The 14,580-nt window shown below is 49.3% G+C and overlaps 1 protein-coding gene across 1 annotated transcript in view; it reads left to right on the top strand.

Annotated features, from left to right (window-relative positions):
- Positions 1–2,615, top strand: part of RNFT2 (ring finger protein, transmembrane 2) — a 56,774-nt gene extending 54,159 nt beyond the window's left edge. The window contains exon 10 of the mRNA XM_068990221.1: positions 2,481–2,615. Within this exon, the coding sequence (XP_068846322.1) occupies positions 2,481–2,615 (135 nt within the window). The remainder of the gene's footprint in view (positions 1–2,480) is intronic.
- The last annotated feature ends 11,965 nt before the right edge of the window (positions 2,616–14,580 follow it).

Below are 14,580 nucleotides of genomic sequence, written 5' to 3'. Positions count from 1 at the left end.
CGACTGAGCGACTAAGCACAGCACATACAAGATTATTTCAAAATAAAAAGTTCGTTAAAAAGATATTCTAAAGATACAAAAAGGGAAGTGTTGACAGGGCTCCTTCACTTGTCCCTAGCTCCCTAGGCCCCTAAATACCCACACAGGCAACCACTGTTGCCAGTTCCCTTTATATCTTTCCAGAGATGCTCTGAAAAGTTGAAATACACAACACACACCGTGAACATATCATCTCCAAAAAGACCTAACTGTGGCCCATTCTGTCCAAGCTGCATTCTGCATCATTTCTTTTTGATTTGAAGCTCTGCCTGAAGAGATTGCTCCTTATCTGCACAACATCCCATTTTGTGGATTGCCCGTCTTTGTCCAACCACCCTCCCGTTGACGGGCCTTTGGTGGTTCATAATCTTTAGTTACCACAAATGCGGTTGTCAGGAGCGATCAGGGAGGGATAGGGAGAACTGTAGCACCTACCTGGACTCATTGTGTTGATTAAATGAGTTAATTCAGGTGACGCATCTTGCACTTCACCTGGCACATGGTCAGGGTTCCGTAAACATTAGCTCTCATTGGCACATATTCCATTTCACACATGTGCAAGCTCTTGGTAGGATACATTCCTAGTAGTGGAATTACTGGGTCAGAGGGTATGCAGTCTGACAGACACTGCTAAGTCGCCTTCCGTAAAGGAGTGTATCTGTTCGCACTCCCAGTGAGGAGTGTGACGTGCCCTCTTCCTTCGCCCTCCGCACCAGCACACCACATTATCAAGCCTTTCCTGAGCCTCGCCAATCTGACAGGTGACAAACACTATCTTGGTGCAGTTTTCATTTGCATTTGTCTAATTATGAGAGCAGATGAGCATCTTCTCATATGCTTCAGAGCCATCTGTATTTCCTTCTCGGTAGCAGTGAGTATTTGAGCATGATGTCAAGGTGAAAGTTTTTCTTCTTCCTTGATGGCAGTCTCTCCAAGCCTTAGTCTGTGTGTCTGTCTCCCATTCTTCTCCTGGTACCGCTGTGTGTCCCCATCACTGGATTAGAATTGGTGGGAGGGGTTGGACAAGACACCGCCATCCCAGAGCTAGGAGCAGTGGCCACACCCAGTGCTGGTTGAAGCCCACGTACCTGGCCGGGCCCAGTACACGCCTCAGTCTTGCTCTGCTCCTGTGAGCTGGGCTTAGAAGGACAAGGACAAAGATGCCTTCCTGGGAAAAGGGCCTCAGTAATTCCTAAATGCACCAAATGAATGAGCAAATGGATGAATGAGTCACGTGTTACATCCTCATTAAAGGCTTCCCTGATTCTGTTTCCCCAGACTAGTTAGCACCCCTAGCTACGCAGGCTCCAGATCCTGTTGTTCCTTAAGAGCACTTATCCCAGTTGTCAGCTAGATGGCTAATTGGGCAACTGGTTAGGTAGGGTGTGTCTCCTCTTTGCCAGATTGTAAGCCACTTGGGAGTGGTGGCCATGTCTGTCTTAGTAGTGTAACCACAGCACTGACTCAGTAAACATTGGCTGGATGGAAGGAATGGGATGGTTGGAGAGATGGATGGATGGATGGGTGGATGGGACAGATAAGATGGATGGAGCACCTCCTGAAGGCAGGGTGGCGCACCCCCACTCCAGGATATCTCTCCCAAGTCCACATTCCAGGAGACATAGCCAGGGAAAGGTTAACCATCCAGCCCCGCCTGCGATCCCCCACCAACCACAAACTGACCTGATGCTACACATCCCAGCCTGGAAGGACCCCTCTGCCCCCTCCCTCTGTAGACACACCTTTGTTTCTCTAGATGTCGGAGGCAGTCCTAGGTCATGAACTCCTCCAGCCTGGCCCCTGGGGTCCTATGTGCTTTGAATCTCTTAATTTGGCACTAGATTCTGTCTTGTCTGATTCTCTGAGAAGGAGACCGTGAGCTCCTGGAGGCCAGGGACCAGGTCTTCATCATCCTGGTATCTCTAGAATCGTCCACCTAACCTGCATGGGAGGGCATACATTTGTCAGAGTGCAGGCCGGGGCTAGGCAGTGGGGCTACAGCAGCAGCAGTCACTGCCCTCGTGGAGCTGCTGGGCCTGCTGACCCCTGGATCCTGCACTTCAGACCATGGTGAGAATCTGGGCACGGCCTGCAAGATTCTGCATGGCCTCCTCACCTCCTCTCCCCCACTACCCTACTCCCTGTAGCCACTTTGATCATCTCGAGATTCTCAAACACTTTCCTGTCTCAGGAGGTTTGCACAGCTGTTCCCTTCAGCCTGGAATGCTCTAGCCCCACCCCTTCTCTTCCCCCAGTTAACCCCTAAACATCCTTCAGACTTCAACACAAGTATCACCCCACCTGCAGGAAGCGGCCCTGACTACACAGGGCAGAAATCATCCTTCTTGTTCACTGCTGGGTCTCAGCTCCTAGGACCGAGGCGGGCGTGGGGTGGATGCTGGGGGAAGCGACCCCGGCGGTTCTGATTGCTGTCCCCGCAGCACGTGTTCTGTGAGGAGTGCCTCTGCCTCTGGCTGGACCGAGAGCGCACCTGCCCCCTCTGCCGCTCGGTTGCCGTGGATACCCTGCGCTGCTGGAAGGACGGGGCCACTTCGGCACACTTCCAGGTGTACTAGGGCTGAAGACTGTGGCCCCGGGGCTTGCAGGCACACCAGGGAGATGACGGAGGGTCAGCTGTGTCTGGGCCACCTCTGGGAGCTTCCTGGAAATCAGCCCTCGGGCCCCGACTGTCCTCCATCCAGCCTTCGTCTCCCACCCAGCCCCCGCCCTCACCTTCCTCTCTTGTGCTGTTCATGGTGTGCTCATCCTTCGCCTCCACATGGGGACGCCTGCTCACTCACACTTGGTCTCCACCGAGGTCAGTCTCCCTCCTCCCTCCAAGTCAAAGAACTGATAATGGACCAGGTTCTACCTGTTGGTGATCATAACCCGTGGTGACCTGACACCTGATGCTGCAAACTGGAGAGAGGCCTTTCAATGCTGCCTCCCCGCCAGGGCCCCAGGTCTGCAGATGAGAATCACTGTGAAGTACTTTTCAAATGCAAATGCCGGGCCCCACCTCATGCCTACAGGAACTTCGTGTATCAGAACCCTCAGAGTGAGCCAGGCACAGTCTCGAACTTTCGGCCCAGATGACCTCCTGTAAGGCTCACAACCGCCCCAAGGTGAAGGTACTGTTGTCTCCTCTGTTTCACAGATGAAGAAACTGAGCTCAGAGCTCCATGTGGAAACATTCCCAGGTCACCCAGTGAGCAGTGATGGACCAAGCTTCCAGCCCTGGCCTGTCTGGCTTTGGAGCCTGCCTCTTTTCCACACACTGATGTGCTGCTCAGACACTGCAGGCGTGGGGCCTCTCAGTCATGTTTTTTTTTTTTTCAAAGCACAGGAGGTGATTCTGACGTCATCGGTGACTCAAGTATGTAGTGTGTTTCATTTGGACTGCATTGAGGATGCTAATAGTGAATGCCAGCTCTGAAAATCTAGTCGTGATTGGGTTCACAGAAAATTTTGGTCCTTAAAGTTGCTGTTTAGCTGGATTCCTGCCAGGATGCTCAGTTGTGATTGGGTATCTTCCAGGTGGCACAGTGGTAAAGAATCCATCTGCCAATGCAGGAGACATGGGTTCAATCCCTGGGTTGGGAAGGTCCCCTGGAGGAGGAAATGGCAACCCCCTCCAGTATTCTTGCCTGGGAAATCCCATGGACAGGGGAGCCTGAAGGGCTACAGTCCACGGGGTCTCAGAGTCAGACGCGACTGACTGAGCACAGCACATGGCACATCAAGAAAGGCCAGTTCTGGAGACCTCCCCGGAGGCAGTGGCTAAGACTCTGTGCCCCCAGTGCGGGGCCCTGGGTTTGCTCCCTGCTCAGGGCACTGAGATCCCACATGCCATGGGACGTGACCTGAAAGTGAAAAAATAGAAAGGCCGGCTCTGGCCCAGATGCAGGTGTTGCTGGGTGTCCCCGCCCATCTTTACTTCTCTTCTCCTTTTGTCCTGTCCCTCACTTAAGTCTCAGGCTTGTCAGCAGCTCCTGTGGCCATTGCCTTCTCCTCTGGAAGCCTTCAGAGCAAAAGGCAAGATCCTTGGTATGGATTTTTTTTCCACAAGCCAGTATGCTGGCAGAGAGCACAGCAGCGATCGGTGTTTCCTGGAATGTCTCTACCAGAGCTCCTAATCTCTGTAACACAAGCTCTCCACCCACGAGACCCTCCCTGCTCTGAAGTCTGGGAGGTGAAGGCACAAGTGGTCCCTTGGAAGCCACTGGAATCTTGCCTGGCCTACCCACCCTCCCAGCACTGTTCTCTCACTGTCAACCTCAGCATCACAGGTCAGTGCGAACAGCATTAGAGAGAGAGCAATCTGGGTGGCTACTGAGCAGATTAGCAAGAAAGGCCTGAGAGAAATGGTGGGAGCCTTGCTGCCACCTCACCCTCAGCCAGGATTCTCATGCCCATCCCATTTCCAAGAGATTCAGGGCATTCACCCCTTTTGTGCTATCAAGTCAGGACCTTTCCTTTGCCTGACATACCTGGCTCTTTCCTGGTACCCAGCAAGACATCCCTTCCAGGGCAGCGTGGCATCTTTCAAGCTCTGTTACTATGGCAATGGCCATGATGTTAACAATCCCACTTGCCTGGATAATCAAGTCGGAAGGGGAAGTGGGGCCAGGGGGATTTGGCTGCTCTGCCCCCTCCCCCCTCTCCCCCCACAACCCTGCCACTTAGAGGAAGAACTGAAGGGACACACCAGGAGCTTCTACAGCTGATTTTTATCAGAAGGATCATCCTGCCTGCAGATGCCATCAAAGAAGCATGAGAAAATGCCACTGAAGAAGACTTATTAATGTGCCAGCGTGTGATGGAGCAGACAGAGCAGTCTGCTGGGAGTCAGGCCTGGAATTCTGATTTCAGACTCCGCATGGCTTTGGGAAGTCCCTTTACCTCCCCGTAGCCATCTCCAGGGTGACAAAGCCGAGTGCATTATCTACGGGAACCAGGGAAACCAGCAATGTAGATTGCTGATGAATACCCCAACCATTTTGTCAATTACACTCATGCCACCAAAAAAAAATACTGAACATTCTGCAAACAATGAGCCGTGTCTCAGACATTATAAAGAGTGTCGCATGCGGGGGACATTCGGGGGGGGGGGGCAGGTGGGATGATTTAGTTTAGATTTTATTTATCCCACCCTCTGGCGGAAAGTCATGTTCTGGAGGTTTCCTTCTGGGGTGGGAAGATTTAACTTCTGCTCAAGGTGGAGAAACAGTGGCCAGGGGCAGAGGATTCCAGACATCAAGCTGCATGTTTTCCCTAACAGGAGATTTTAGTAAAAGCAGCCAAGAGTCACCATTGGAAAGGAAGAACAATGCCACTGTCTTTTATCCACCTCGGCTCTGCAAACTCATTTGTTAGAGGCAGGGTTAATTGAGTGTCAGGTGGGAGAGTCCTGCTCTTAATATTTTATGATTCACTGGCTGAAGTTCCACGGAGTCCTTGGAAATGGCTCTCCTAATGTAAAAGATCTTGAGTGTAATAAATATGAGATGAAAAAGAAAAAAAAAAACAAGCTTTGGACCTGGATGTCATAGGTTCTTTATCTTCCTAAGGGGAGCATGTGAGAGGTATGGGAAGACTTCCAAGCTGCCAAGACTTGGGGTTGGAAATAGGAAATGTAAAGTGAGTCCTAGAATCTTTTAGTGTGTTTGCTCTGGGCCAAACAGAGCCAGCTTTGGTGTGTTTAACATCCCCTTAAGTTGCAGTCTGCCAATAAATATGATGTGTTGATAAAAGTTACATCCGGGTTTTGAGTCTCCATTTGCCTCTTGAAGCCAGGTGGACCTGTTTTTGGACAATTTTGAAGAGATGTTTTGTGCAGGGGGTGGTTCTCTGATGGCAGTTTTTCCCCAGCGTGGATGCCATTGAGTTGCATGTGATTTATTATGGAAGTGCTCCCAGGAGAAACCAGTAAGGGAATGAGTGAAACGGGAGAGGGAGGAGATGGAGCCCAACAAGAGGGCGACTTTCAGAGCAGTCCCAGCTCAGCTTGGTCCCACGGGGAGCTCTGGAGCATCAGCTGCATCTCAGGGTTGGTCCCACCCTGAGGTTTCCGTGCTCCCAGCTGTGGGCTCATGCGGGAGGTGGGAGGAACTCTCAGGCACTCCACTGAGGAGGCCCCAAGGCTCTGAAAGTGTCAGGTGCCACAGAACACACAAAGGTACAGGACGGCACCAAGAACTGGTAAGAGGGATCAGAAGGATCTCGGTGTGGCATCTACAGTGCCCACTGCAGCTTTCACTATAGGCTGAATGACACCAGGTGCATGGGCTGATTCAAGAAGGCTTTTCCCAGACCCCGGATGATGGTGGGTATTTAAAATGTAAATAGCAGCAGTGACAACTGGTGCCTTTCAGGTCAGCATTAGACAGCCAGCCAGACAAACATCATCAGGCAGTACCTTTTGGTCGCACTTATTGGTAAACCGAGTCAGCTATGTCTTGAATAAAAGGCCTCTATTTGGTTCATGTAACAGCATGGGCTTCAGGTACAGCTGGATTCAGGGGCTCCAGGGACATTAGAACCACGTCTTTCCATCCCTCGGTTCTGTTTTCCTTTGAGATGCGTCGATTTTCAGGCTGTCAGATCCCATGTGTTGGGAAGAGGGCACCCTGAAGCTCTGTGCTTGCGTTCTACCAGCTTCACAACCTCAGCAAAGAGCCCCTGCTTTCCCGCAGCTCCAGCAGCAGTCTTGAGCCTTATTCTCATTAGTTTATTCCCAAACCAATCATTTTCGCTCTGGGGACTCAGAGCGCTGAACAAGCTTGTATTGGGTGTTGTGCTCTGGATGTGAGAACAGAGTTGGGTGGGAAAGGAAGTCCATCCCTCCAAATCTCATGGACTGAGAGTGGGGAAGCAGTGGGTCCCCAAAGAAGAGAGAACCTATTATCTAGACAAACAACTTGTCCTCAACCTACCATTCTTAGGAAGAAACTAGAACTTGGTCTCTTGGTACTACTCAGACCAGATAAATGCAGGTGAAAGTACCCTACCCAGAGCGGTTCATTCATCCTTAGCTGAAGACATGAGTCTGTAGGCTCACTTGCTTATCTACATGATGTCATGCATAAATGATGCTTTTGTGCACTGACCTTGGACTGTTGGACACGTTCCGCCAATCTGTTGCTCAACCCAAGGGTACTGCTTAGGCCAGTCCTCCCCTTGTGTTCCAAGAAACCTGACAGACAGGAGGTAAGTGTGTGGCCTTCTGTCCCAGGAAAGGGTGGCATGTGCGGCCAGATCCTTCCATAGTCCTTGGGGACCAACCTTCCAAGAGGAAATGAACACGCAAAGGCCTTTGGCTGGAACCACACAACTAGTTTGTTTGTTTTTTAATAAAGTCATTACAAATATGTACAAAGCGTCTCCAAGGTATGAAATTCCTCTTACAAAAGAGCACAACGAACCAACAAGGGTAGAACCCGGAACGGAATGTCCCCAAGCTTATTGCCCCTCCAGCTGAGTCAGAGGCCTCACTGAGGATCCAAGCAGCCCCACAGCTATCCCCACCACACACGGGGTTCCTGGGCGCTTATAGTGCAAAAGACCTTGAGGGGAGGAAATTGGGGGTTTGAGTTGGGGAGGACACAAGGAGGGGAGAAAAACTTCCCGTGTCCTAGGAAGTAAGTCAAACAGACCTTGTTTGCAAGTGAGATACTTATCCCAGGGAAGTTACAGAAACCAGAAACCCAAAGGGCCAGGAACAGATACAAAATCTCCAACTAAGCCATCCAGCCTGTCCTGGAGTGCCCCCAAATGCAACCTAAGTGGGGCTCCCCTGCCGCTTGCTGGGCCCCAGGCATGTGCTTGCCTTTGGATTAGTGATGTTGTGGAAGGAGCTCAGTGGAGCAGGACAGTTAGCTCATGGGCTTGGAGGGAAGTGGGACTGGGGCAGCAGAGGGGGGCGTGGTCACAGAAGCCTGAGTCCAGACCTTGGCTCAGTCACCTCACTCTTTGCATGCAACTTTAGCTAAGTTGCATAACCTCTCTGAGCCTCAGCTTCCTCAACTGGGAATAATACCAGCATTGTCTTCCAACGAGGGCGTGAGGAATAGCTAAGGGGTAAACGCAGAAAGCGCTTAGCACAGCTTCTTTGCTGTGTGAAGCAGCAAGAACCAGCCTCTTCGTGCTGGGAATGAGTTGAGGTCATCGGCTTCTGAATCGCCTTCATGAGAGTGTAGCTCTTAGTAAATATAAATTCTGTAGAACAATCTGCCAGCAAGGCTTGGGGTCACAGCGACGGCCTGTCAAATCTGTTAATGACCATGAGCCAGACTGGAAAGAGACACTGAGTATCGCCTGGTTCTAAGCGGGTCTACCCCTCTGTTATCAATACATAAATCTCTTCCCAGAGGACATTCCACAACCTGGCATGTTGTAGGTGCTCAATAAATAGCTGTTGAATGAATTAATTAAACTTTTAAAAAGTAAACTTCCAGTTTACACTTTAAAATGACACTTTTGACATCAGCTTACTCCATCAGTTCCCATGGGACTAGGCTAAAGTGCCTAGCCTGCCCTCTTCATCCCCTAAACCAGCTTCTGACCCTGTGATTGGCCCAGGTGGACTTAATGGGACATTCAGAAAAGGAAATGGTATCAACATAGAAAAAGAAAACCTGTATTCTGATCACTGCAGCCTCTAATACCAGGTGGACACTCAACAGTTCCACAGTGGCAAAGCAGTGTCCCCAAAAGACATCTGTATAGCATCAAAGAGGACTTTCTTAATTTCCCAAGCAAGAGGGGAAGTGATATTTTGTCAGGAACATGAAAATAAAGGTAGGAGTGCATGAAATCAGATACATGAATTGTGAAACCAAAGTCACAGGTCCATTGTTTTGTGACAGTACTGTTCAAATCACCCTTTTCCCCTCACCAAACTAGAAAAGAACTTTAAAATGAGACCACTGGAAGAAGTAGGGGAAAAGTCTCCAGGATCCCAATGAAAGAGGAACAAAATGGGAATTGGGTTCTAGGAAATGCACTGTCTAGAACCATGGACAGCAGCCAGAGAGGCGCAGGGCTCCCCAAAGAAATCTATTACTCAAGCTGTATCTATGTCCAAGGGAATAAGAAAGGGAACCCCAAATTTTAAAAAGGGAGAAGAGATCTTCTCTGCTTGGAGTTGGGGTAAGGGAGAGAAGCTTCCAGAAGGGAATGGATCTAATTTGGAATGTGGAAGTCCCAAGAGGATTCAATCCTTGTGGCTCCTTGATCCCTGCCTTCTGAGAGCGACCAGAAAGAAGGAGGCCCTTCTGTTTGCCCCTCACCTCATTATGCAGCAAGCTACCTAAACGATGATCTCAGAGGCCTCCCTCGGCTTTGCACGGACACACACACACAGACACACACACACACACTCTCTCTCACTGCTGTCTGCTGAAACCCGATATGAGGTCTTTTTTAAAATTTATTTCAAAGCCTCCCTCCCTCCCTCTCTCTCTTCACAGACGCTCTGCAGTGAAGCTAATCAAAATCAATGACTCCTTGGCAGCCAGAGAAAAGCAAGGGGGTGGGGAAGGGGGAGAGGGAGGGATGGTGCCAGCACTTTGCATGCTGTGGAAATATTTTTTTAAAAAAACCACCACCCCACTATCTCATGCAATCCAAGTAATGCAACAAGAGAGACAGTGGAGACAATATATACATATATATCATGCTTCAATTTCCTAATACAAATGTCCATCAAGAAGTCAAATCTCATATAAAAACAAGCATTAAAAACAACCCCTTGTCAAAAATTGGGGCAGTGGAGAAATGCACTCAAATTAATGATGTGCAAGAAAAAGCCAGGGTTAGATAAATACACAGTTTCTAACAACACAAGAGAATATGTACAAGGGACTTGGCTGTAAAGCTCCATCAGGAGGGTGCCGGGTGCCCAGTTCTCTCAGCAGTGACTTCATTGAAATAAAAATTGTCCCAAACCCCAGCGCTTGGAGTGTGTATCCTCCAGTGGAAATGTCATAAGCTAGTCAGGGTCAAAAAAGGGGATTCTCTGACCTTTAACCTGTGTCCAGGCAGTCAGCACATCCCCGCTGTGGTCTTGAAGGTGCAGCCTTAAAGCAGCAGAGAGCTGTGATCAAGTACAACTATGGTGATGAAAACCCCCTCCCCAGAAAATGGTGTCAGCTGGAAAGTCTAGCGTCTGCCTAGGAAAGTGACTGACAAAGCAGAGGCTGTATTTCATTTAATTCTAGTGAATTTGCCTTCTCTGAGTTCACGGCTTGGTGGGGATGTCACCTGCCGCTCTCTGACGACTGTGCCTACACACCCATCTCCTGTAAACAGAACTGCAGGAAGGGCTCCAGCCATGAGGGAAACAAATCGTCTATAAACAAGCTTTCCTTTTGGCTCTGCTGAGTTCCAAGCTGTCTGGGAGGAGAGGGGAAGCTGCCCTCACCTTCAGCAGTTATGGGTTGCATGTTTCTTTAAAGGGCTATTTAGGAAAACATAAGGCATGGACTTACTTATTTTTCAAAGAAAGAGACAGCTCCCAGCTTGCAGAGGCACTGAAAGCTCCTGCATTCTAAAGGACCTGGTAATTTTCAGCAAAGCCCATGGGAAAGAACTGTTGTTTCAGCCCTTAAAACAGATGATCCCTCTGCTGGCTTTTTGGAAGGGTGTCTGCAGAACAGTCCAGGACACCCGCTGTCCACAGGTACTGAGTGGTGACCTGCAAACCCAGCCTTGTAGAATGACTGTCTGGATCTACAGTCTGGTGCCTCACCACCTCAGCTTTAAAACCCGTAGGGTGTACCCTGCACAGAGGAATAATACCTGTTGTTGTTGGATTTTTTTTTTAATGAAAGCAAAAAATAATCATCGCTCCCTGAAGAGTCTTTGCAGCCAAGTCTCAGTCCAGCACACATTTTTTTTTTTTTAGCCCTTCTAGAAACTTCTGAAAATAGTAGCTTATCCTGGAGAAAAAAAAACACATCAGACCTTCAGTCAGTGAGATGCTGGTGCATTTCATTTAAATGACCCCGCTCCCTCCCCCAGCGTCCCTGGCTTATAAATCACCCTTGACCAGAACTTAGCCGTTTCTTGGCTCTTTAATCCATAAAACCTAAGCCCTGAAATCCCCTTGGGGTGAGGGGGAGGCTGTGGACCGAACTCCCAGGATACTTTTTGTGGGGGTGGAAGAGACAGCAAACAAGCCGCATGTGAGGTCAGCTTTCTACCTCGTGACCAGCAAGCCACTCGGTGCCATCAGCATCCACCTCCTCCCTCCTAGACCCCAAGGTTTGCTCCACAACACCTCTGGATATTTATCCCCACGCAAAGAAAAAGAAAAGACTCTCAAGTGGCACTTTTGTGACTGATCCCTTTTAAAAAAGAATCCGAAACAGCAAAATAGACATCTCTCTCGTTCCTTGGCCTTGCAGGTCTGGCAACAGAACACCATTGCAGCACCAGCAAGAACACGCTTAGCACCAGCAAGATTTAAGTGAAGCACCAGAGACACCAGATTGGTCGGGGGGAGAAAATGCCTTTTGTCTTGATGTGACAGCGGGACTAGCCATCTATCTAGGTGGACAGAGAGAGGCTAGGATTTGTGAAGACAGAAATGGAGGTATCCCCAGGCTCCGCCCCTACGACATTGGCCCCAGGTCCTCCTCACTTCTTTGTTTTTCTATTTTGCCTTTTGCCATTTCACCTCTTCCTCCACCAGCATCCCTTCCCAGGCAGTTGGTTGCCTCTGAGGCTAACTCCCACCAGTCTTTGCAAATTTTCTAGGTACACAGTAAGCATCTCTCTTCCAGTGCCCCCAGACATGAAAGAGCATCAGAGTTCACATCGGAAGGTGCAGAAAAGGGAGGGGACCACGTCCTCGACAAGGCATGCACTGAATAGTAATATTCATACTTTCTTTTTTTTATATATAGAGAGCTGTAAGTAAATAGTGTTGGGTTGTCTTGTTTCTGCAGCTGGACATCCAGAGGGCTTCCCCAGTCCCGTTCCTCGTTGCTACTATTGCTCCAGGCGCTGTATTTTTCTCCACTTCCTTCTCGAAGTGCCAACTGTGGCCTTTCAAGCTCTGGGCTCCCCCTTGGGAAAACAGGAACCAGCTTTCTCCAGGACACAGGGTTTTCACCAACCTGCAGAAATAAAGATTTGTATTTCAGTCAGTAGCCACGTGCAGACAGCTGCTGGGGATGATGTCAGCGCCTTGGACTGCTGCACAGCCAGCCCTGTGTGTCAGGGAGGGGGATGGGTGAGAGCTGCTAGATACCAAAGCTCTGATTTGGGAGGAAAGGTTCCCCCAAAGGTGGTCTTGGTGCTGCTCCTCCCCACAAAGCCCTGTCCACATAGCAGCCTTCTCTAAACATGCATTTGTGAGTACACACACACATACCTGTCTCTGCTTTCAGACCTAGATGGATTTACATAGGCATCTTCTGTGATTAAAAAAGACAATGTAAAGACACTACGTTTTTGCTCCTCCATGTCAGGAAACAGGACCTTCATCTATTCATTTCACAGATCCATCTTCAAGGCAGACTTGTAGGACAATCTCTGCTTTCATCCATCCATCCATCCACTCACCCACCCATCCATCCATCCATTTGTTCATTGATGAACATGCCAAGCACAAACTAAGGCGTTAAACATCCAGTGATACAGTTCTTACCCTTCAGGGGCTCAGAGGCCAACAAAAGTAAGAGGGGATGAAATCAATCATGACAGTGTCACAGGAAGAGCCTGCAATCTGGGTAAGTGTGGGCTATGAGGGACCAGAGGAGAGGTAGCTTGTGAGGGAGAAGGAGGAGTCTGGGAAAAGTCCTCAGAGAAAAAACTAAACAGACCCCTGCTGAGTACTGAATGATACCAGTGAATTAGCCAAGTTAAGGTAAGGTATTCTGGGCAGGGCTGAAAAAATAGTACAAACCCAACAGGGTGGAAGCTATACATCCACAGAAAAACTTGCACACAAAATGTCCAGAGCAACATTATCTATTAATGGCCCCAAAGTGGACACAACGCAAATGCCCATCACCTGATGAATGCATAAATGAAGTGGGGTATCTCCATACAGTGGAATATTATTTGGCCATAAAGAGGAAAGAAACACTGATACACGCTACAGTACGGATCAGCCTTGAAGACATGATGCTAATGAAAGAGGCCAGACATGAAAGGGACAAATATTGTATGATTCCATGTATAGGAAATGTCTAGAATAAGAAAATCTATAGAAACAAAAAGCAGATTCATGGTCACCCAGGGCTGGCAGGAAATGTAAACAGTTGTGGGGGTAAATGCTAATGGGTCCAGGGCTTCTGCTGGGGAAATAAAAATGCTCTAAATTTGACTGGTGGGATGGCCATATAACTCTGGAAATATAATAAACACCACTGATATGTACACTTTATTTTTTAAAAGATTGCTGTGTGTCTGTGTTAGTTGCTGTCATGTCTGACTCTTTGCAACCCCATAGACTGTAGCCTGCCAGACTCCTCTGTTCATGGGATTCTTCAGGCAAGGATACTGGAATGGATTGCCATTCCCTTCTCCAGGGAATCTTCCCAACTCAGGGAGCCACCAGATAACCAGGTTATCATCTGAGCCACCAGATTGCTAGTTTATTTTTAATATTTATTCATTTATATATTTATTTAGCTGTGCCAGGTCTTACTTGCAGCATGCAGAATCTAGTTCCCTGACCAGGGATCGAACCCGGGGCCCTCTGCATTGGGAGTGTGGAGACTTAGCCACTGGACCACCAGGGAAGTCCCAACTTGTGCACTTTAAAAGGCTATAAAGAGGGGGAGAGGGAGTAAGGAATGGGGAGGGGGCTTTAGGGAGGGAGGAGGAGGAGGAAGGGAGAAGAAGCAGGACCCAGAGGAATGATATAGCATGACAAGGTCGGGGAGCGTGATGAGGCTCAAGTGAAGACTGGGCCACGGGGCCATGGGACGGATGAGGCTGGAGAGTTAGCAGAGGAGACAAAAACAATTCACACGTTCCTCTACAGCAGGTGGTAGGGAAACTGCCTTGTGCCTGTTACAAACCACGTGGGGTAGGAGAAAGATCACTTGATGACCTTCAGGTAGGCAGCAGTCCGGGATTTTGACCTGTCCGAACTGCACCAACAGGCTCACTTGGGCCTGTGGTCTCCTGCAGAGTCTAGTTCTCAGAAGGCAGTCATGGGGCCACAAATAGGGCCACAGATTGGCCGGAGCGCCTGCCAGGAAGCTCTCTGCCATAGCTCCAGGCTCCTCTCCTCACCTTTAGGCCAGTCTGCCAGGGAGGGGTGGAGGCGTGGTGGTGGAGACGGGACTGCAGGCACCCCACAGATTTCCTAAACCCTGCCCACATGTTGCCATCGAACCTTTACTAAACTATCCTCTGATAACTCAGTTTGGGGGTGATCTCTGCCTCTTCCTTGGACCCTGGTCAAGACATACAACTATATGAAAGAGGGGAGTCACAATCATGTGGACCCCACAAGCTAGTCGAATGACCAAAAAGTCGGTTCGGGTTTTTCCATGAACTTTTTTGCCAAACCAATGCATC

This window comes from Capricornis sumatraensis, chromosome 17 (assembly GCF_032405125.1).
Source record: "Capricornis sumatraensis isolate serow.1 chromosome 17, serow.2, whole genome shotgun sequence".
Taxonomy (NCBI): Eukaryota; Metazoa; Chordata; class Mammalia; order Artiodactyla; family Bovidae; genus Capricornis; species Capricornis sumatraensis.
This window is presented reverse-complemented; position numbering and strand designations above follow the sequence as displayed.